At 37.1% G+C, this 24,049-nt stretch overlaps 1 protein-coding gene across 3 annotated transcripts in view; it reads left to right on the top strand.

Moving 5' to 3' along the window:
- Positions 1–23,356, top strand: part of ubr3 (ubiquitin protein ligase E3 component n-recognin 3) — an 80,470-nt gene extending 57,114 nt beyond the window's left edge. For all 3 annotated transcript variants that reach the window (XM_088930142.1, XM_088930141.1, XM_088930140.1), the window contains 9 exons: positions 7,416–7,521; positions 9,393–9,493; positions 14,056–14,180; positions 15,913–16,020; positions 16,347–16,472; positions 17,423–17,587; positions 19,253–19,462; positions 19,805–19,944; positions 20,628–23,356. In XM_088930142.1, coding sequence (XP_088786268.1) covers positions 7,416–7,521; positions 9,393–9,493; positions 14,056–14,180; positions 15,913–16,020; positions 16,347–16,472; positions 17,423–17,587; positions 19,253–19,462; positions 19,805–19,944; positions 20,628–20,745 — 1,199 coding nt within the window. In that variant the 3' untranslated portion in view covers positions 20,746–23,356. The remainder of the gene's footprint in view (positions 1–7,415; positions 7,522–9,392; positions 9,494–14,055; positions 14,181–15,912; positions 16,021–16,346; positions 16,473–17,422; positions 17,588–19,252; positions 19,463–19,804; positions 19,945–20,627) is intronic.
- Positions 23,357–24,049: the final 693 nt, after the last annotated feature.

Below are 24,049 nucleotides of genomic sequence, written 5' to 3'. Positions count from 1 at the left end.
AACATTCAGTTCCAAGTGGTTCACCCCACACCACTCCACAAAGCTGCTGACCAGTCCTCTGTTGATCAAGCTCTGAGGTTTTAGAATGAACAGAAAAGCTCCCAACACTATCTGGTGTGATTAATCTCCAAAAACACGTGAACTGAGGTGTTATTTAATGTAATGATATGTAATTAAATATCAGCTTCTAATATTTGAACTTTAACATGCGGAACTGAGTCTGAGCACTAAGCCAGCACGCCCTGCCTTTTGTATCCATATGCCAGTGTTGAGACTTTGCCATTCTTTGAGGGGCATGTGAACCCCCATTTTGAAAAGAAGTCTCAGAACACTTTAACTGCAATCTTGGGCTGATTCATAGTGAGAATCATCTCAATGAAAATAATGACCAGGATTATTTTTAAACACGTCAGTTTACATTCAGATAAATTTTCAGTGTTTTTGTAAAACAAAACAATAGGCTTTCATTCAAAATTGAATCTTTTTTTAATCCACATGACCATCAGAGGGCAGTATTGCCCTATTTTTGTTCACTGAATATCGGTATAATTGTTGCAATTAATATAATGCACCTTTTTCAGCACAAAAGGCCTGTTGGATCACGTCATAGCATTCTGAGACATGGACAGTTAAAATACCATGGCACCCAGTTTTCTGCTTTTACATTCTGGCCTCGCTAAAGTTATTTCATTCTGTTATTTAAGCAGATTCTCAGTTCTTCGTCTGATCTGCTTGTGTCTTGGGACTACAGGTACATAATGGCTGCTGTGCATCAACAAAGCAGTGGGTGAAGTGGATCTCTTCCTGTATGTAAAATGTGTTGAGAACCTTTAGGATGAATAACTGACATGTTCCCAGTTCCACATGTTCAGTAGGTCCTGAATTTGTGGAGAGAATAAGTGAAATGCAGTTTGACTGGTTGGGAGAGGACTCAGTTGCTCTGTAACGTTTCATAAGTCTTCAGTAGGTTACATAATAATGAAAAGTCTGCTTTATTCTGATTGGCTCATGGGGTTTTTTTTTTTACATGCAAGTAAAGTTTTGTTTTATTAATGACATCCACAGAGCACACTATGAAGTTAAAATGTTACATATTGCCTAATTAGCGGTTTCATGCCTTTTTGGTTAGATACATCTATACTATAGAAATAGCAAATATCAGTCATATATTACAAAATTGAGTGTAGGTGGTATTGCCGGTCAGGTCATGATTTCTTGTGGGAGCAGGCGCGCACATTTAGTCTGAGTAGTAGCAGGTAGCAGGAGGGATTGCAAAAGAGAAAATAGTCCCACGCAGGGCTCTAGGCTGAGATTTGATTAGAGAACTATCAAATTTCCTGTTGCGTAATTGCATAGAGCCATGAAAGTACATGTGAAGTGTGAAGGCAATAGCTGAGATGGTTCTTGTAAATTCGGTCTTAAAAAACAATGAGCCCTTTTGGATCATGAGAAGAAAAGAGTCTTCACAAGAACAAAACACTTGCAGCAATTCTGTCTTGGGAGCCTACTTAAAATGTATGGTATGAAAAATGTGAATTGGAACCCAGGTCAGATTTTCTGATGAGTAGTCTGTTGTAACCCATCATTCCTGGAGCCCTGGTTTCCTCACCTCGGTGGCCCTGGGCAGAGGTCTCTGCTTTTGTTGATGAGGTGAATGATTTTCTGCTGGTAGACGAGGAAAGCTGAATGGCGTTCAGTCAATTGTGGAGCCTTCCGCTGCCTGATAGAGGTCTAAGACCATACTGTCATGTTTGCTTTTGGCATAAGAATAGTGTTTCTCGTGTGATTCAACATAGGGTCAATTAAACTATTTTGCCAAGTTTTTCCTCTATTTTTAATCAATACGTTTAAGAGTTTCAAAGATTTGAAAGACACCCTACAGTCAGTAGGTTTGGTGTTGCACTGAGCAGCATTTACAAGCTGCTTTTTGCATTTATATGCTGTTGGGCAGACTGGTTCAGGATTATGCCACTACTCCTGCTTTGCCATCTGGATTGTAAGTGAACCTTTTCTGAGCTGTGCGTTCTCCAAATGCCACAAACTTGCTGTCGTTCTTGTGGTTCTCTTTTAATTTGCAGGAAGTAAAGATGGGCATTGAGAGACTAGCAGTGGAGGTATCCAAACATCATGAATCGTTTAATTCTCATGTCTCTATATAAAAATGTGGCAATGGGGAAGATTTTGTAAGATATAAACATTGATGGTTGATAAAGTGCAAAGCATCTTAATAATATGACTTCTGTTTGTAGCATCCAGGATCATACTGTAATTTGAATCCATGCTACACACATACATTCTAGAACAGCTCATTTTTTAGATCTAGTGTTAGAAAGACATTTTGCCTTTGACAAAACACCCCTCTGTATTTACAGCCCACCCCACAGTACTGCACAGCATAAACCATTTGTGACCCTGCACTGCATGTACATCTCCAGGCCTTTACAGTGTAGAACACAGAAAACTGCAGCTTCTATATTAATGCTTACAAATAAAGGATCTCAGATGCTGTATTTTCTCAGGGGAACTTAAAACTTGCAGTGAGATCAGTACAGTATCTGTACATGCTTGGTATGGTCAAGACAGACACATTTTTTTCTTCTTGATTTATAGTCTCCATTTAGGTTTGTAACAGTTGAGGTTTAGCTTGTCTAGTGCCAGGAGTGAAAGACCAAGTTGCAACAGACAGTCTAGTTTGTCAACTGTTGCCAAGTAAAATTGGACTTTCTTCTTCCTAACGTTTAAGATTAAGGAGATAGGAAAACCATTTATTTGGTTTACATGCAGTTGAAATGTTGGGTTATTTTTTGTTGCATTGCCCTACTTCATACCTTTCAGAATAACCTGAATTGGCAGTGATAGGCAGTAAGAACACAAAAACAGTGGTAAAAGACAGGAGGCCATTTGGTAGTTAGTAGCTAATTGATCTGTGGACCTCATCCAGCTGTTTCTTAAAATACTGTAAGCCAGGGTATTGGTTGTATAACTTGCTGTATACTCCCACAACCTGTTCTTGTTCTCCTCTTCTCTCCTGTTCTCAGTTTAAAATGCACTTTCACATGCACTGTCCTCAGGTTGCAGTAGGGACACCTGACAGATTTTTTTAAATATTTGTGTAAACTATTTTTCTGATGTCAGAGAAAAGAACTTCCATACAGTGCAGTCTGTAAGTATTTGAAATGAAACAATGAACATGAGGTTAAAGTGCAGAATGTCAGCTTTAATTTGAGGGTATTTGTTTATGTTGGCTGAGCCATATAGGAATCACAGCCCTTTTTATACATAGTCCCCCCATTTCAGGGGACCAAAAGTAATTGGACAATTGGCTGCTCAGTTTTTTCTTGGCCAGCTGTGTGTTGTTGCATCATTAGTTCATGCACAAGTGAGCTAACAAAAGGTCTAGAGTCGATTCTAGATGTGTTATTTGTATCTGGAGTCTGTTGCTGTTGTCTTAACATGAGGACCAAAGAAGTGGCAATGCCAATAAAGCAGGCCATCATGAGGCTGAAAAATCAGAATGAATCAATCAGAGACCTAGCCAAAACATTAGGTGTGTGAAAATCAACTGTTTGGTACGTTAAGAAGCAGGGACGCACTGGTGAGCTTAGCAATAGCAAACGACCTGTTAGACCACAAAAGACCACAGTAGTGGGTGACTGAAGAACACCTTCAATTGTGAAGAAAAAACCCTTTCGACTGTTGAAGATCAGGAACACTCTCCAGGATGTAGGCATAGATGTGTCAAAGACTACCATAAAGAAAAGAATACACCAGCATAATCTCAGAGGGTTCACCACAAGATGCAAACCACTGGTAAGAAAAGCCACAGAAAGGCCAGATCACAGTTTGCTAAAAAGTACATAAAAAAGCCTCTAGAGTTCTGGGACAAAGCCTTATGGACAGACGAGAAGAAGATTAACCTGTACAACAGATTAACAGAGTGATGGAAAGAGAAAAGTATGGAGAAAAAATGGAACTGCTCATGATCCAAAGCATACCACCTCATCTGTGAAACATGGTGAAGGTAGTGTCATGGTTTGGGCATGTATGGTTGCCAGTGGAACTGGCTCACTTGTCTTTATTGATGATGTGACTGCAGGCGGCAGCAGCAGGATGAATTCTGAAGTGTACAAAAGCATCTTATCTGCTCAGATCCAACCAAATGCTTCAAAACGTATGGGATGGCACTTCACCTTGCAGCAGAACAATGACCCCAAACATACTGCTAAAGCAACTATGGAATTTTTCAGGGCCAAAAAGTGGAATGTTTTTGACTGGCCTAGTCAATCACCCAACCTGAATCCCATTGAGCATGTGTTTCACTTACTGAAGACAAGACTGAATGCAAAAAGCCCCCGAAACAAACATGAACTGAAAATGGCTGAAGTACAGGCCTGGCAGAGCATCACCAGGAAAGATGCCCAACATCTGGTGATGTCTATGGGTCACAGACTTCAGGCAGTCATCAATGGCAAAGGATTTGCAAACATACCAAATTTTATTTAAGATGATGTTAATGGATTCAGTTACTTTTGGTTCCATGCAGTGGACATTCTTCAATTTAATCTCACAGTCATTGCTTTATTTCAAATCCAATCTGCTGGAGTATAGAGCCAAAACAGCAAAAATTGTGTCACTGTTCAAATATTTATGGACTACACCGTATGTTTAGATGTCCAGACCTGTGCATGAAACTGCATATCTAGATATTTTCTAGTATTTCCGTTTTAATTGTTCACAATTAAGGTTTATCTTTAAGGATCATTGTTATTATTTTACAATCAGAAATTCACATTTTTATTTTATGTTGCGAGAGGAGTACCAGCAGAAATGGTTTGACACTCAAGAAAATTAGGAGGGATGTAGCACTGTACCTTCTGTAGTCTTTCAAAACAATATGGAGGTTCACATTTTGTCATTTGTGCATCAGGTACATCTGTTGTGTGGACTCTTGTGATGAAGATAAATTCTTTTTCAGCTCCAGGAACTTTAAGGACTTTTAAGTTTTTTTTTAAAAGTTGTGGAAAACATTTGAGGTTTAAAATCCAATTTCACATTTTTAGCTATCATAATGAGTACTGTTGTACAAAAAGAAATTAAAATTGAGGCCATTCTGCAAAAGTAGGTTAATGAGTTTCTGTGATAACAGGACTGGAGGAAAAAATAGTTTCTGCAAGAGTTGACATTTTCTTCTAAAATGGCTTTTAAAAAAAAACTGGTATCAAATTGCCTTTAGAGATATCAGACAGAACCCAAAAGCTAGCTTCACCTTTGTTTTTAGCATCGCTTACAGGGTATTGTCTTACTTAAAACAAATTATCCATAAGTAAACTCTCTTATGAATGATAATTTATATTAATTTACAGTATATTATATGGTTTACTTAAATCTTTACATCATTCAGGTTTAGTTTGCACTGTTTTCTCATTATATCTATGTTACTGGCTTCAAATATTCAGTTTTTTTTAAATTAACCTCTTAAGTTAAGGGTCAGGGTGTAACAGAGCATCTTGTCATTCCAATGTATTAAACCTAGTGCAGTGTTCACGGAATATTTGCCACTGAGTTCCCAGGTTCTATCAATTCCAAGGTTCTGCGAAAATAACATATTCCTGTGGGTTTTTATGTTCATCTGTATTGATATCTGTATTGTCCTGATTTGAGGGACATCAGCCTATTGATATGGATGAGGCGATTATGTCCCTGCATACAGACTGAGGAGCTGATGCTTTGATAGTGGTGTTAAGAGTGGTGGAGTGAGTGTAATGAATTCTGGAATAGAACGATCTACAGTCATACAATATGTGTACAGGAATTTGTGTTTCATTCTCACAGGGTTCTGTTATGAACCATTTGTAAACCCAAGTGTGTGGTTGTCATTTTAGACATACATTATAAAATATCTGCTTTTGAGTCACGATATCTTGACAACATCTTACAAAATGAGTATTTTTCAGGAGAGCTTTATCAAACTAGATCTCAAGGTTTTTATTTTGATATTCAATTATTTTGAAGATGAGCCAGTTTAGGTTTAACAGTGGTTAAAAGCACTTTTGTCTGGTTTTTCATTTTTCACACTGAATTTGATTATTCCTTACTTATATTTTCTAGTGTTATTAAAGTTGAAATCTGATTCAGAATAGTTAATCATATCTGGGTCAGAAAAAACAATGTTTGCATTTTTCTGTCTGAATAAGGATGTATCTTTCATTCAAAGTTGATAGTAGTTTTTCTCCTTCTGGAAATTACAGAATAAAAAGAAACCATTGGCTCTAGTTTAATGGAGGCTTACACTGACATTTCCTTCCAGAGTGTTTGGCCCTCAGTGTGCAAATGCCTTTTATTGCTTGTCCACTCCTGAACGTGTGTTTTACTGTCCCCTCTTTCAACAGCTGACTCTGAGGCTGAGACTCTGGTTTTGTCTGTGTGCCTATACCAACTATCATTTCATTTGTTTGCAGTAAGGATTTGTTTGGTTACTTGAGGGAATCCTTGGTATTTTCTAAGACTAGAAAACATTCCTGCTGTTTAAATGTTAACATTTGTCCTATTTAGCACATATACTCAGAGGATAGATTTAGACAAATAGAACCATTTTTGCTTAAGGCGTTTGTACTTTTCATTTGCTTCCTACATTGTTAATGCAGTGACATTTAATTATTAAAAATCTATTTGAATGTTTTCCTCTTGAAGTCTGTAAAAAAAAGATGAACCTTACAATCATTGCACAAACACACAGTCACCTATTTTCTGTTGATGCTGAAATTCATATTTATGTTCAGTTATACCATTTTCAAATCACTCTGTGTTTTATGTAGATCAGTGTTTACCATTAGTATGATTTTTTATTACCTGAGTTTTCTGTGTGGAAAGATTGCTTTTCTTATTCACCCAGCCATTTTTTGAAGGATGTCTGGGTTCCACCATCTTGAAGCCAAGATTCCTTGGATCAGTTAGCCACTAACTAACATTAGTTTGGTAGGGTTATGTGGGTCAAAAGAACATTTGTAAGTCTTACATTCTTAATCGCTGTTCACGTGCAAGAGAATGTGAAAGGAAAACTGAGTGTAATAATCTTTTATTACACTATGTGCAACACTGTGTTTTAGGGTGCAGTTGTGAGTTTGTTACCTCTGTCATGGTGCTTTGCCCTTTCTGTTTAACACAATCTCAGTGGTTAGACTGTTGGGTAAACGGTGTACAAAATAACCAAGAACAAAGTAAAGTGATGCACTTGTCATTGGATTACACTGATAGCTACTCTGCCTGCTTGAGGTTTGTGGTGTTCAGGCTCATTGCCTTTGGTCTCGCCTGCTGTAGCACTTTTGTGCCGCCCGTGGAAAACCCTTTCTACTATAAAGCATGCTGTCGTGATTCCTTAATAAATTACTAATAACTGTTTTTTATTAATGTTCCAGATCAACTGTTTCACGTTCTTGCAACGCACATGCGCCTTTACAGCATTGACTCCGCGTATAACCCTTGGACCAGGCTGACGCAGTTGATGCAGAATAGGGATTTGACGTAAGTACTGCTTATTAATTTTTCCCAGTCTGAATCGGCATTTTCTTCAGTTATACTGGCACCAGACTGCTTATCATCCAAAGACACATTTAACCTGCTTACCATAGACACCAGCTGTTGCTTCTCAACGACATCCCCCACTGTTGCATTTCTATCCAGCTTTTCAAATATCATTATCACAGAAAGAAATATACAGCTGCATATGTACAGTGGCCATTTTTGCCTCGAGCTACAATCAATGCCTTCAGAGATGCAGAAAATTAACAAAAGGAATGTTTGTTCTACCCAGTAGGCACTGTGGAAAGAAATATATGGACAAAATCAATTTTAATAACTTCTTGTGTTCAAGAAAAAGTCTTTCAAAACTTCAGTAATCAAACGAAAACTGTTTGAAATATAACGGGTTTTATTCTCCAAATTAAAATCAATTCCATACCTTTCACGAGACTTGAATCCCATGAGATGGAAAGCAGATTGTTCATTTTATCTTTTCTCATTAGCCATATTATGAAAAGAAACAGGATGGCTTTATGCATGGTGTTTAATTTTTCATGCTCGATTTGCAAAGTTGAGTTTACTAAGCTGAAAGCCAATGCTAATTCTCAGTGGAACAATTTAGAACTTAAAAAACTTAAGTAGTCATAGAGGATACTGTCTCTGATGCCTCGAGGCTCCGATATTGTACTTTTTAAATAACACATGAAGAGAAGCCATGTGAAACATTGCTGCACATTGATTCCTAAAGATGCTGCCCTGTATTATTTATTTTTATCTTTCAAGGTGCTTTTTTGCAGAATGGAATTTCAGCGTTACGGTATATGTGCTGCACTGTCAAATTAATGTGTAATTTTATTTGAGATCACTGTATAATAACGTGCATAGTATCCTTATATTTCTTTGAATATTTGCCATTTTACAGGATGCATGTCCTGATTTAGTTGAGGTCTTTAATTTATTAGGCATTTATGACTGGTTTGATTTGGGACTGAATGCCCTAGGCTATACTGAAGCTGTGGGGAGACTTTACCTTCAGCTTGACTAAAACATATTTAGCTAAGCTGCAAAGGTGCTCTGTCCTTCAGAATGCCATACATATATTAAAACGTCAACGTCTTTACTGACTGTAGCAAAGTTCTTTAGAGTAGACAGAGGTTTTAAAATCCCTTACTCCATAACTTAAAATACGTTAGGCATTTTATTTCCCTTTGAGTTGGAAACTGTGAGCATTGCTTCTCACAATAATATTTGCCCAGGTGATCTAGCCTGGATTTCTTAATCGCATTCTATTCTGGTTTGTTTTAAAATGCAGTGAATTAAGGGTTAATCAAATATGATCATGTCATCTTTCAGCTCAATGCGGCTTTGTTTTTATTATATGATTATATTGTTAATGAAGTAGCTTTTTTAAATTAACATGTATGATGCTGTTTTTAAACCACTAGATCCCAGGAGGACTTGTCCTCAAGGTGGAAAAAAGATTAAAAGACCTTGTATAGAGTCTTCAGGGAAGATGTATAAAAGTTCAATTTAAAAAAAGCTCTGAAACTTTAGTGATGAGTTGTATTTTGGAATTAGGTCACCATATAATTGTAAATATGTTCAATATTCTTTTAGCTGCATAAATTTGGGAGTCTTAGAAAGCAATTACAGGTGTGCCATTACTGTTTAAGTCTTAAGACAATCGGTAATGCACATATTCAAGAGAGTGCGCTGCTCTGGGCTTTTTCACTGTGGATTTAAAATATGAGACAATTGTTTTCTACATTGTAAACCATTAACAAAAAAGTTAATTTTTTTTTGTGAGATGATGCTTTGAATATTAAGATCTTCAGTGAACATTTTATTTGTGTAACACTGTGTTTGTTCTACAGTACCTGTGAGGATGAAAGACCAGAAGTCCCAATGCTTTTCAGAGACATCCCTTCCTTGTTGATTATCTTTGTGTTAACAATGCCACAGCCCTTGCGTAAAGGTATGGTCACAGAATATTTGATGATTATTTTCCTTACTGTGCATGTTTTCTTGGTAAGGTTTCTGTTTTGCGAATGAAAATACAGAGAAGACCATAGGATAGAGCCGAATGATGAGGCTTTATCTGTGTAAATCAGTGCTGAATAGTAATTCTGTTGTGCAGGTCTGACATTCTTATCAGTGCCTCTTGTCTCCTTGCCTTGTTATCGTTAAGTTAGGAGCAAAATGACACAATGACTTGAAAGCCCATCAGGTCCTTTTATGGAAGAAATCATGTCCTTTAAATGACCTTCATCTCGTAACTGTGCAGGGGGCGTTTTGATCTTTCAAGCTCAGTTGAATGCACAAGGGGAAGGCTAGTAATTTATGTTGGATTTTAGAAGTTCAAATTGCAGCAATCATGTGTGATAGGGGGTCACCTACAAAGATGTTAATTACTGTAATGCTCGCTAGATGCGTGAAGAGAGAAACAAGATTGTTGCAAGAAGAGTGGGATGGAAAAGGCTCACAAAGACCCTGGGGATTTGGATTTTCAGCCTTCAGAATTAGGTGCAATTTACAAGATCTGCCGTAAAAGGAAAATTCAGTTAAAAAAAAATACGGAATAAAAAGCAGGAAATGGTTCTGGCTTTTTTAAGACCCTGTTTTCAGGACCTACTCTTCATTCTCTTTCATTTTCACCCCTTACTCCTATTCTTCACTGACAACACTGATTCAGTCTGATCCTTTTTTATGATGTTTAACACTTGTGCTCCCCTAGTGGTACTGTGTGTGTTGGAGAAAAGGACCTATTTAAATCTCTGCTTTTCTGACAAAGAATTTCTACTTTATTCTCATAAGGAGGAGTCACATGATGTAATTTTTGTATTTGTTTTGCATTTATGTGACCAGTTGTCCAAATTATTCAGACGAGGGATCCTATTGCAGCCAATGTGTAATCAGAATTAATTAGCACAGTAGAAGCGCTCAGCTAATAACTCAGCTGAAACCACATAATAAAATGAAATATTGGTGAATCAAAATAATCTCTGCTAATATACAGAGGTGGAGGTCACAGTGAATTAATTTCCTGGATTTAGTTTTTTTTTTGAGAGCTTTGGGTTTGGTAAACATGTTTTTCTGGGTTTGAAATGCCACACCCGAGAGAGACGTAGAGGTGCCTCTGTAATGACGTTTTTCCCAGAACTGCATAGGTGCCACACGATATAAGCAGTTCTCCCCACGTAACTGCTCTTCCAGGGCTGCAGGATTAGTTTTTTTTTAATCTAGCGTGAAAGCTTATGATACCAATCGCTAAAGATGCATGGCATTTCAGAATTCGTCATGTGGTGTTTAAAAATGAATAATTAAGCTTGTGTTAGCCTATTTTCCATTTGACCTTATTTTGTCTGTGAAATTTAAGATTCAATTTAAAATCTTTGTTTTATACTGTATGGGCATCTTGCTCTTAACGGCATTCAGAAATCAGCTGTTCTGCTTTAACAATGCTTCTTGCTATTGACAGGGTTTAACACCTCCTCTCATTGCCCTTCAGAATCAGCTTTGAGCACAACATTCAGTGTCTTATTAGCCTTTAGATGGACTTTGTATCTTTTTCAATTCCACATTGATTAAGCCAAAATAAATGCCATTTTATATTGTTCATCCTGAGATGGAAAATTGATCTTTAAACCATCAGAACGAAGGATCACTCCAAATTAAGCCTTTTATCACAGAAAGGACTGTCTGATGGAGGTCAGGGCATCCCTTGGCTTTAGTCACACTGAAGGTTGAGGGAGGTTGCTAACTGACTCTGAATTATGCCTTACTTTCAAGGTGGAGCTGTTTTAATTTGGTAATATTATTGGTAACAGGACTGAAAACAGCCAGTGTAGGCCTGGGAGTTTTAGAATGTTAATCATCTACTTTATTAAACTTGCGATCGTATCAATAACATTTAAGCTGTATAAATGTTTAAAGGTCAAGAGTTTTTTTTCCCCAAATCGTTTTCTTTTGTGTGCAAGTAAGGTCAGCCATCCTCTTTTCTTGTCAGTACTTGGACATCTTAATAATAATAATTAATTAATTAATTGCTTACACTTATATACAGTAGCGCTTTTCTGGACACTCCACTCAAAGCGCTTTACAGGTAATGGGGACTCCCCTCCACCACCACCAATGTGCAGCATCCACCTGGATGATGCGATGGCAACCATAGTGCGCCAGAACGCTCACCACACATCAGCTATCATTGGGGAGGAGAGCAGAGTAATGAAGGCAGTTCATAGATGGGGATTATTAGGAGGCCATGATTGGTAAGGACCAATGGGAAATTTGGCCAGGATGCCGGGGTTACACCCTTACTCTTTTCGAGAAACGCCCTGGGATTTTTAATGACCTCAGAGAGTCAGGACCTCGGTTTTACGTCTCATCCAAAGGACGAGACGAAGATTTTTCATCTTAAAAATGATGAAAAGTCAAAAGTGAAGAATTAGCCAGCTATTTTGATAGACTGCATTATGTGCTTTTTTTTTGTTAAATTTGGAGCAGCCAAGTGGTCATATTGCTTGCCCTGGATGTATTAATGCTTTCTTTCATCAATATTACTGTACTGTCTTGCTTAAATGATCTGTGTGAGCATCTTAGTCAGAACTCTTTTTATGCTTTTGTCATAAAAAAAACTTTTTCTATTACAAAGTAAAATTATGCCAAGCAAAAGTCTTCACCCACTTTTAAATGATGCCTTATTTTGTTGAGTTACACAGTTTTTTAAGTATTTTTATTGAGAACTTGAATTCTCAACCTGAACACTTTTATGGGTAAAAGAACTTAAATGTCAGCAAAAACTGCTGAGAGCAATCACAGTTCGGAGAGATTTATCCAAAAAGACTCTTAGCTGTAATTGCTGCCAAAAGTGCTTCCACCAAATATTGACTCAGGGGGGTAAATACTTCTGCAATCAACATTTTTGTTTTTGGTCTTGCTTTTGCTTTTTGCTGACATTTAACTTCCTTCACCTATGAAGAGTTCAGTTTGAGAATTCAAGTTTTGATGTACATATTCACTTTAAAAGAAAATGGGACTAAGTAATAGTAGTAAGTAATAGTCATTTTAAGAAGCCAGGTATTAAATACACAACATATTGAGTTTTACAGGCACTGAGAAAAAGGTGTCAAACCTAAGATGAGTGTCCCCGATTTCATTAGCATATTCATCTTCTGTTATTAAGCCTTAAAGCCATGGTATGCTGTTTTAATGTCTTATTTCTAAACTTAGGCCTTTTTCCTATATGCAAATTAGGGTAATGTTTCTTTGGTGCGCATTTTCTTCTCCTTCACTCCTTCTCCCCTCCCCACCAAAATCAATGCTGTTCAAGGCATTCAGCTTCCATTCTGTTGCACAGCTCTGCCTCCCGGTAGCACAGCCTTTCTCGCAGAGTGCAGCATCAATCATCTCTCGCCACACCTGCCCTCACATTATCCTGTGTCTGGTTTTTGCTGTCATGTAAGCTTGAGCGAACAGCTCAGTTTTATTATGCTGATATCCCTAAGGGAGCGAAGACGCTGGAAGCGCACTTCCTGCATTTTTTTTTCCCCCTCCAACACCTATTCTTCTGTGTTTTCAAGTGCCCCATATTGATTTCACAATTGGGGTTAACACAAGCCAAGAAAATAATGTAAACAGGCACTGGCTTTGTTTCCTGCAAGTGTTACTTTACTGTCTGGGCAGATGCAATACAGTTTTTAATAAAAAAAAAATATTTTTTGCTCATTTTCTTCCATAAACTTGTTATAAAAATTGAAATATTCATGTTGCAGCTTCCAAGAAAGATTAAGTATAAGATTTGTATAAGGTATAAGATTTGCACCATATACCAATCGATCATAAATGCAAATGTCCAGAGATAAAGCGAATGTGAGGAATATTGAGGAAAAGTTATATTCAGAATGCAAATATGTAAATCCTCAGTATTAGTAGAACTATGCTGACAGTACATGCCTAGTTTTAGTCAAATCTGATTTTAAATACTTGGTTTTGACAACATAGTTTCCTTTATGGAAAAATAATTTTAAAACATTTAATCTTAAATAGATCATTTAGTGTTTTGCACAGCAAAAAGGTTTGTTTTGGGATAAATATTTAACGTTCCAATCCCTTATTTGTTGTGGGGCAAAATGTTAAATAATTTTTAGAACATGCACGTGAAGCATAATCAGGTATATCGTGCAGTACATTTACATGTGTATATAGAGATATGTATATTAATATATAGAATCTTAAAATAGTTTTGGACTTTTATACTGTAGGTGTGGGGAAAAAAGGCTTTTACGGGTGCATGCATTTGTCTTTACAAAGGTTTAACTACTCGTTATGAGATGCTTAATTTGACAGAATGTCCTATTGATGCCTATTACTGCTGTATTTACAGTACTGCACCAGGGTAAAAAAATAAGCCATTTGAATCAGTTTGATTTTGTTATTGTTTTTCTACAGCTTTACAATACTATATTCAGTGAAGTCTTTCAGAAGCTTTTTGTGTGTGGTATCATTGTTTCATGCCCTTTATTTGTTTGACTTCCACAGAACACTTTACCTGTATTCTGAAAATACTGTACACATTGCAGTATGTTCATGCCATTGGAGCGCTTTCAGTCAAATTCAGTCCAGAGGAGAGATTAGCCTGGAAAAATGCAGGAGCCCTGAAAAAGGTAATGGCATGAATACTGTGGGTGTCGCTGAAATAAAAACATTTCTAAGTCTGAATTGGGGATGTGGACAGTGATGTGTGACTGCTGCTTCCTTCCTGCAGTTTGTCATAAAGAAAAGAGATGCCAGTTTTAATTGAGTGGTGGGTTTAATATTTTAGAGCACCACACAGTGTCTGCTTTCTGAAAGATGAATGAACTGACAAAAGAAATAATGATGGCTAAACCACTGTGGTTTTCTTTTAGCTGCTTATGCACTACAGTTTTTCCAACAGGGGCATTTATAGTTTGCAAACAGCACAGCGTTTAACATTGACATCTATGTTAGGACATTTCTATTTGAAAGGCTTTGTTATCGCATAAATTAAAGTGGTGGACAAACACGTAGAACGCCAAATGTTTCCATCTACCAAGGCAGTACAGTTGATTTTTCTCTTCATGAACAATAGAGCTTTCAGTTCATGGCGGTAAATCTAACATTGGAGGTTATTATTATTGCCAATATCTCCAGGTCTTATGTAGAACAACACTTTTGTGCGTAAATTAAAAGGATTCTAAAAAAAATGAAATCTTAAAGAAGACTGTAGCCTAAAGAAAAGAGAATTCAGTGGCAGTAAATTCCTCAGCTATAAATCTATGACAGAGCACTCTGAGATAGATAAGAGAGTTGCCAGTTTATATTCTTTTACCGCCAGTTTGATAGATGTTGGCTGCTTTACCTCACATAAAATATTGGTAGAACCAGTTGGATTTTATCTGAACACATATTCAGTAATGTTTCAGCTCTTATCAACAGTCAAATATTTTATAATATAAAAAGAGTTATTGTAGCATTAACGTACTGTGCTTAAACTATACTGCAATGCTGTATTGTACAGGGAAAAAAAACAAATTGCATAAGAAACCTAAAAATGTATTTAAAGTAATTTAAAAAAATAAGAACCTGGGGATGTTCTAATAACAATTGAATTGAAGATTATTTCTGGTTGACATGTTAAGTGCTTGTTAAGAGTTTCCAGATGGTCTTGTCACTTTATTCTAAAAATACCAATTGCTATTTCTGTCCCTAAAGCCAGGTACAGGATCCATTTTAGGGGTGTCATTTCCTTATTTAATTTTTTATCGCTGTTGGAATTCTTAATTGCTCTTTAAGCAGACTTGCCAATTCAAACCTAGGTTGGCATAAGCGAGCTGTAGCCAAACAAAGCCTTATAACTTGGGCTTCCCAGTCTATGACTTCTTTTCTCCCTGCTGATTGCAAGCAGAAAGTTGTGCTGCATAGCTGAAGGACAGGCCCTGGACTGACCGTGGCACTGTGTCTGGCAAGCGCCAGGTTTGAAATGGGGCTACCACCCCTTAGCAAACAGCATCTCCCGCCTGGCTGGGCTGATCCCACTGCAGCTCAGTCCCAGCAGGGCTCAGGCATTTGTACAGTCCTTAGCAAACAGACTCTACTGGAGATCCAGCCCGGATCCCTTTTTTTTACGGATAAAAGATTCTTGCTGCCGTGTAGGCATAGGATGTCAAAGCACCAGCTACATCAGCTCTTTCATCTCTCTCGCTGAAACGCTTAGTGTCAGTTTTGATCATCCTTTTATAACTACTTTTCGCCTAAGATTAATGGTTGAAAGACCAAAAAACTATATTGTTTTTTTTCTCCCCCCTGACTGTTTGTGATGGAGTGGAGAAAAAAAAAAACTGTGATTGATGTGAACTTCTCGTGTGTGTTTCACAGAACACGTGCAATGCAGAAAAGTGTTGGGAGGCATTGCTGAGTCATGTGATCATGGAGCTGTCCAAAGGAAAGGGCTTGTATGAAGTGGCCCCGGATGAAATGTCAATAGTAAGCAACTTTAATTTTGATTTTTAAAGTCAGTGCAGTGTTCAGTTATCTTACAAAACATTTAGGTTTAAAATATAGGTTGCACTGGATTTTCCACCCTGCTGTGATTTTTACCTATCCTCTATTTAGCAAGCAAAGTTGATGTCCATGCGCAGCAGATTTCAAAGAGATGCAATTGGGTTTCTGAAAAATCCTTTCCTGGCTGCATTTCTCTGGCCGTCTTCAATAAATGTATTTTGATTCCATATGCATGTTAGTTCTGAAAGAATCTGTGGTGAAGGTATGGGTGGAATGACAGTACTACATGTGGCTGTCCTTTTTTCCAGCTGAGTTCCAGTATCTGGTCCCCTCAGTCAATCGAATACGCTCTCCAGCAGTTCTGCCTGCCCTTCCTCAGGATCTCCAGCCTCTTGCAGCACCACCTTTATGGGGATGACCTACCCAGTTGTCTGGTATTGTATATTTCATAGCGCAAATTAAACAAAAGTTTTCATTTAGGTGCTGCTTTCTAAATCAAGTCTCATTGAAAGCATTTTTTTCCAGAGTCTCTCAACTTGTCATAACTGTACCCTATGTATGTCTAGGAGAACACTTGTTTTTTTACAGTGTTTCAATACATATTACTTGTATTACACACTGTGGTTTAACGCAGCTGTGAGATCACTAGTTACTTTTATGTGCCTTAAAGTCCTGATTCTTTTGTTTTAGAAAATTGGACTTTTAGAAATTTAGAGTTTGCAATTAATGAATGTGCAAAATAATATTAATTAATGTCACTTCTAGATTTAGGTGTCATAGGTTATTACCCTGTATAACGCCTTGGAATTGCTGATTCAGTAAATCCTGAATACTGAATAATAATAATAATTGCTTACACTTATATAGCGCTTTTCTGGACACTCCACTCAAAGCGCTTCACAGGTAATGGGGACTCCCCTCCACCACCACCAATGTGCAGCATCCACCTGGATGGTGCGACGGCAACAATAGTGCGCCAGAGCGCTCACCACACATCAGCTATCAGTGGGGAGGAGAGCAGAGAATATTCAGTAACCTTACTCCTACAACCCCATATTAGCCTCTGAGAAATTAAATCCTAAAGATGTGAATGTACGTCCTGTGCATTTATTTTTTTTTTGGTACTGTGAACCTAGTGCACAAACAGTAGATCTTGTGTTGTACTTTTGTGCCCTGCCCTCTGGATTCAAGCTTGTGATCTCCAGGCAAAGGGGCATAGCCCGTGCTGTGAGTGGGGACTTATGCGGAATCCTTATTTTTCAGCCATTGCGCTCCCCACATTTTAGGTACATTTCCGACAGCAAAACTTTTTTTTTCCACTTAATGAAATCTGGAATATTTTCTGGTTACAATCTATATTTCAGTGCTGCTTTTTGTTTCTTAGAGGGAAGAGGAATTTTCTGTGCTGGCTAGCTGTCTAGGACTTCAACCATCAAACCAGCTAAGCAGTGCCTCCTGCCTTGAGTGGCCAGTCCCAGCGTTTGACTTGATATCTCAGTGGTGCTCAGAAGTAACAGCATTCATGGATACTCAGAAAAAACATGCTGTGGTAGGTTTTGGTTGTAAGAAAATACATAGAAGGCCATTGCTCAAATTTTTATATTTTTAGAAACATTAGTAGAAATTGTGTAAATGAAGTGTAATTAATAATACTTAGTAAGAAACTATATGTGCCTGTTACCTTTACTGAACTGTTATTATTATATTATAGACTTTCATCAAATTGATGATGGTAATGTCTATCATTATAATCTGGATTGTGATAGCTGGGCATCTGTAATAATTGTACAACATCACTGACACACAATTATATTAATTATATATATGTAATGTTTTTACTGTTTCTTATTCCTGGGATTGTTGAATGAAGTCCTTAGTCATATCAGACTGTTACTATCACTCTTTGATGACCTTTGTAGCACACCATATTATGATTAGACACCAGTCACCAGTTCAGGCCATCACTATAAGCAGAAATCTCCAGTTGTGATGGGCCTAGTTACTAGAATATCAGCGCAATAAAATGCAACTCAGAAACCTTATACTGTACATTAAGGGAAAGCTTGAATATTATTTTAAAGATTTTAGATAATTCGAAAACAGCCCCTTGAACTTTTGTAGATGGTCTGAATACAAATTCAGATCCACATGTAAATTTTTTAAAGTGCCAAAGCAAAAAGGATGTTTTCAAGTCCAAAATATTTAGTAAACCATTATGCTAAAAAAGGAAAATGCTCGGCACTTGACTTGCCTGAAAGTGTTCATACCATGGAGATGGTATGGATGGTTACAGCAGCTGCTTTCTCTGTGATCAAGTGTAAGCCATATCCTCAACCCAAATAAAAAGCGAATGAGTAAGAAAATCGTTGCCACCTGGGACCTAGGAAGAGAGGTTTGGAGGATCATGGAGTTATTTCCGTTTACTGCAGCCAAAAGCCAGTGAATCACAGGACACTTGTCACCCCCTTTCAGAATCAATTGATAGAAGGTTTGGCGAAGGCAGCCGAGAATAAAATCAGCCCTGATTGAGGCCTGAGTGGATTAGCATGGCTTTCACACAGATTGATGTGAGATGTGTGAGAAGAACAGTGGAAGTGACACTTGAGTAAATGAAAGATCTTAACAGCTTGAGCTGTCACAGATCCCAGGAAAAGCGCAGAAAAAAACATCTTTGCAAGAAAGGCTTGTAGAAGTATTAAATACGGTTACGATTGACGTACACCCTGCTATACCCACTGAAAAGGACGCCGTATTTGCTGATTGTCTGCAGAAATGGATGGTGGAAACTAAATCTAATCTAAAGCTATCTGTGACATTATCAACATCACGATTTTAAATGTAGCTGACTTTACTTTTTGTATTGTTTTTTCCCCCTTATCCAAAACCTTTTTGTATTGCATTTCAGCAATGTTTAATCAGTCAAGACAGACCATTTGAATGTTTGTTACATGTTGAATAGGTTTCAGTAGTAAGAATCATATGCGGTCCTAATTTTTTTAAAATGAGGTGGAGAAAAACGCTACAGTTTAAGAATACAGTGAATTACACGAGAGATTCTTTTGTCATGGAGGAAACATTGGCAGTTGATTTCAAATATTAAAATTGCAACATAATGTATTCAGTAGATTTATGGCATTTATTCGGTAAGGGTGTGTTAGGGTAGCAAAGAAAGACTTGAATGCATTTTTGTGGTTTCCACCTTTGTTCTCTTCAGACGTTGCTTGCCCAGGATCCTCATTGGGCTGCACCTCATCTTCTTCACTTACCGGAGAATTACAATACCATCTTCCAGTACTATCACAGGAAGGCCTGCTCTGTCTGCAATAAGGTGCCTAAGGATCCTGCACTCTGTTTAGTGTGTGGAACCTTTGTATGCCTCAAAGGGCTTTGCTGTAAGCAACAGAGTTACTGTGAATGTGTTTTGGTGAGTAAGTGTACAGATTTGATGCTTTTTTGCTTTAATACTTACATAGAATGGCACAATAAGTAGCAGGGACATGTAGAATATTGACTGTACTCAATTTGTCCTGCTTTTACAGTATGTCACTCATGTTTCCTAATTCAATTGTTCACAGTCATACAGTGCATGGAATAGTTGGCACTTGTGTAATGTGAATGCTATTTTAAAAAGTCCAATGATTTTTATACGTTTTATTCCTGTGTCTTAATCCATATGAAATATGATTCATTTGCTGCCCTGCTGATGGAATTTGTCTTTGGAAGACGTACAGGCCTGTATCAGTGATGGTAACATTTTATTCCTTAGCACTCTCAGCACTGTGGGGCAGGGACAGGAATATTCCTGCTGATCAATGCCTCCGTCATCATCATCATCAGAGGCCATCGTTTCTGCCTTTGGGGCTCCGTGTACTTGGATGCTCATGGGGAAGAGGACAGAGACCTCCGGTAAACTCAGTGCTTGTATCTGCCTCCTCTGATTAATGTGTATCGCTTTAAAATTCAAGTTGATATAGAAATCATGTGCATTCATGGAAATATCAATTTACTGGCTTTATAAAAAAAGAAATGTTTTGAATATAAGCATAATATATACTTATGCTTCCTTTCAAGGAGACTGCTTCCTTGAAAGTTTTCTCATGGTTTTAGTACGAAAAACATCACTGAACTTTTCAACTAAACAGTTTCAATTTCAGTTTTCAAATTCAGTTTCAATTTCCTGGAAGTCCGTCACTTAGGATGAACGGTTCTTTTCATGAGCTATCATGCTGGTATCCCGAGATGGATCAGCTCTTTCCTTCGTGAAGAGTAAAAGTGTAAAAATATAAAAGTATACTTGGAAAAAAACAACCAAAAAGACACTGCCCCTGAAACACAACAGGGTCTGCAGACCACCTGGCTAAAAACAGCAATGCTTTCAGTATGATTTAGAATTTCTAGACCCAATGCTTTTCTTGTAACTATACCCTACTGTGAATGTTTCGGAAATCTAAAATCCTGTTTTAGAAATGTCTATTTTAATCTGTTTTGGGTCGGTGTTATTGTTCGTGTCCAGATGTGTTTGTTTGCCTTATGTCAACCGATCATGACGTGCTCTTTAAAAAGTTTTTTTTTCCTATTTTCTCTCCTAGACGTGGCAAGCCGCTGTATCTGTGTGAGGAAAGGTACAGGGTCCTGGAGCAGCAGTGGGTGTCTCATACCTTTGACCACATTAACAAGCGATGGGGGCCTCATTACAACGGACTGTAACATATCCTGTGCAAAAATCTGTGATTGGCGAATAAACGTTTGGGCTTTTGTTTTATCTTCTGAAAATCCTTCTATACCCATGATGTAGTAAAACGTACATGGCCAGAAGGTGTTCCCCCTATAGCAATGGTATGTGTGAAGACGTGTTGCATACAATCAAGCCTACAGACTAACGGCAATACATTAAAGTGTAGATTTTAAAGAAAAAGAAAGTTATAAGTTGAATGTTAAAACACAACTTTACTCACTGGCCATCTTGTTTGGAAAGGGACTACAAATTACACAAAAAATGCTCCTAACCCCTACCCCAACACACACACACACAGAAGTACAGAAGAAATATCCACACCTAGATGTAATACCTATTACCAGCTCATCTTTTTTTAAGTTTCTTCACACATTTTGGAATTTTATACCAATCCAAAGTTCAGATTATTAGTGTTTTGAGTTTTTAAACTGAAGACCTTTATCCAGTAAATGGAATGCCATTACAAATTCAAAATGCACACTAGACGCATGAAGGCAGCTTTGTCGTCTCTGATAAAAATAATGAAGAAATAATACATTTTCATTTTTATTGTGTCTGTGAATCAGTTTACATCCCTTTTCTTTCCTAATTTATCATTTCCCACAGTATTGCTTTTGTTTTCTGCTATTGGTGAGTAAATTTGTGTAGAAATGATAGACTGGTGTATGTGACGTATATTAAAGATATGGCTTATAGACATGTAATGTTAGCTATCACGAGTGGGCGCGGACAGTCCAGGGTATTTTTCTGGTGTGCAAGCTCTACTTTAAGGTCTAGTTGCAAATCATCCTCAGGAACTTTTTTTTTTGCTGAAGTCTAAAAGAAAATAATTGTAAAATATTTTAAGATATGCTGCTATTAATTTTAAACAATAAATTTTACCTTTGTATTTTTTTTTCTAAAAAAGTGATTTACCAAAACAGTTTGGTTCATGCTGGTATATATGCTTTATATATGCTGGTGCTAATAGCATATACATTTCACCACACATCCCTGCTTTAGTAAAATGCAGAACATGTCAGATCCCGATTACTGCCGTGCATGCCTGCCTTACATTACAGGCCAGATGCAGGTTTTCAAATTATCAAGTGGGAAATGTGCAGGTGCTCCTTTAAATGAAACCCTGATTTTTGCGATCATCACAGCAGGTTGGTGTGTATTGCTTTTGTGCAGTGTAATCACTGCTCTTTCTGCGCGATTTCCCTCAAAATGGTGGAGGCTTGGTCTTGTTGGGAGAGCATTGCCTCTGTGTTGCTGTTTCTCTGCTGCTGTGTGCCAGGGTAAACAGATCCCCCATCAATTGCACTACCATTTGTGCTGGTGGAACCCGATGTAAACAGTAAAATTAATATTCACTTCCTTAGGTTTTGTTGTTTTGTCCATATGAGAAGACTGTAGGCAGTGCAAAAAATATCATGCCTTTTTGTTTCCTATTGCATCATATGGTTCTACAACTTGTATCTTTTAATATATTCAGAAAAGTATGTTAATTTGAGATCAGGAGCATTTCAGGAAAAAAAAATCACTGATAGTTTTGGAACGTAATGTGAATTACTGTGGGCTTCGTGGTAACAATTCAGTCTGGGCTTTTATCACATTATGGGTTATTTTTTTTAATTGTAGTGTTCACATCTTAATTTTACATTGTTTTTCATCTGGCGTCTTTGCAGGTAGACAGATTTGGTTCTCTGCCCATGTTCATGCTTAAGGCAGTTAAGCTTCACTATACCATATACTGTTCTGAGCAGCAACTGGATCTAATTTAAACCAACAACTGTTGTAGTTTTGACAGTTTAAAAATTAACTACATAGTAACTTATATAAGCAGACCATTGCAAAACAGTATCATATTGATATCATTTTGTAACGGTACCAGATAACACTTTACAAGGTGTCTGAATTTGTTAGGTTTTAATATTATTACGTATGAGGAAATACATAATTTCCAGTGTAATTAATAAATGCACTTGGAAGTCACGGTGTATTCCCCTATTAAACATGAATTATCCTTAGCAGCCTCTTATTGTAAAGTGCTATCTTTTACTTTGCAGGTGATATGAATTTTAAATCCAGACAATCCATATAGTCTCAATTGCCCAGCATGTTTTTTTACCAGTACTGATTTTTAAGGAAATCGGTACCACACATTTTAATCCTTAAAACATAAAACTGAGAAACAAACAAACGTAGTTCACTTATTTTTATCAGGTAGTTTTATGATTTCTGAAGATTGGAAATTGTTTTTCTGGGCCACATAATAGACTCGACTCTTTCATGGAAGGAAGGAAAATTTAACTTAATTTTTTTAATGTTATGCATGCTGCTGGTCTGTTTATTTTTTTGTTTTTCTGTGGATTTTATTTTCAGGCCCCTCTTTGTATATTAACATTCACACAGAAACGCTTTGAGTGATGGGTGTACATTGTAAGTGAAAGATGAGTGTTTTTGTGTGTTCTCTTGTATGAATGAAGAATAAGAATACAGTACATTACTGTACAGTAGGTGCTGAATCAAACTTTCTGGTTGCTATCAGAAAGTGAGACTTAGACATTACAAAATGTAAGATATGTGAATAAAATATAAAGACACTATGTAATTTGTGTCCATTTATTCCCTAAAGCATTCAGTTGCTAAGTTATAACAGAAAAACATAGAATTTATGGAAATTTAATACTTGCACAAAAATGGCATATGGAAGCTTAATGCAAATTATTTTAAAAAGGACAAAATTCATCACCAAGGTGGTATAAGGTCTTCATAGGGTTTTAAAGTATTTTAGGGTTATAGATTGCAAAATATGATATTGCAGTAATGTTCATGCCAGTTTGGTTTAATGCACAAGATGTTGTTTGTCACTTATTTGCAGTTTCCTATTTAAAAAAATACTAGCAACAAGGAGCAGCGAAACATTTTTCTTTATTCTCCTAGTGTATTAAAAGCCCTTCTGTCCCCATTCAACACATTAAATGGCACATAATTGATTGATAATGAGGCCACCCAATGCTAGCAGTATCTGGTTTGGCCATTTAATATAATTTCTCCTTGGTAGAGATCACTTCATTCAGGGGAAATTGAAGCAAGCTCCATGGAAACCTGTACTGCATTCGTTTTTTTAATACGTAGTACACTGCACGATGCATTTTTCCTTCATTCATTACAAAATCCAAACAAATTAGAATACACCTGTCAACATTAGATGTTATACACAGTGACTATAATTTCATCTGTATTTCCATACCTCATCATTTAGCTCATATTTTTATAAAATGTATGTTT

This window comes from Atractosteus spatula, chromosome 13, assembly GCF_055471065.1.
Source record: "Atractosteus spatula isolate fAtrSpa1 chromosome 13, fAtrSpa1.hap1, whole genome shotgun sequence".
Lineage (NCBI taxonomy): Eukaryota > Metazoa > Chordata > Actinopteri > Semionotiformes > Lepisosteidae > Atractosteus > Atractosteus spatula.
This window is presented reverse-complemented; position numbering and strand designations above follow the sequence as displayed.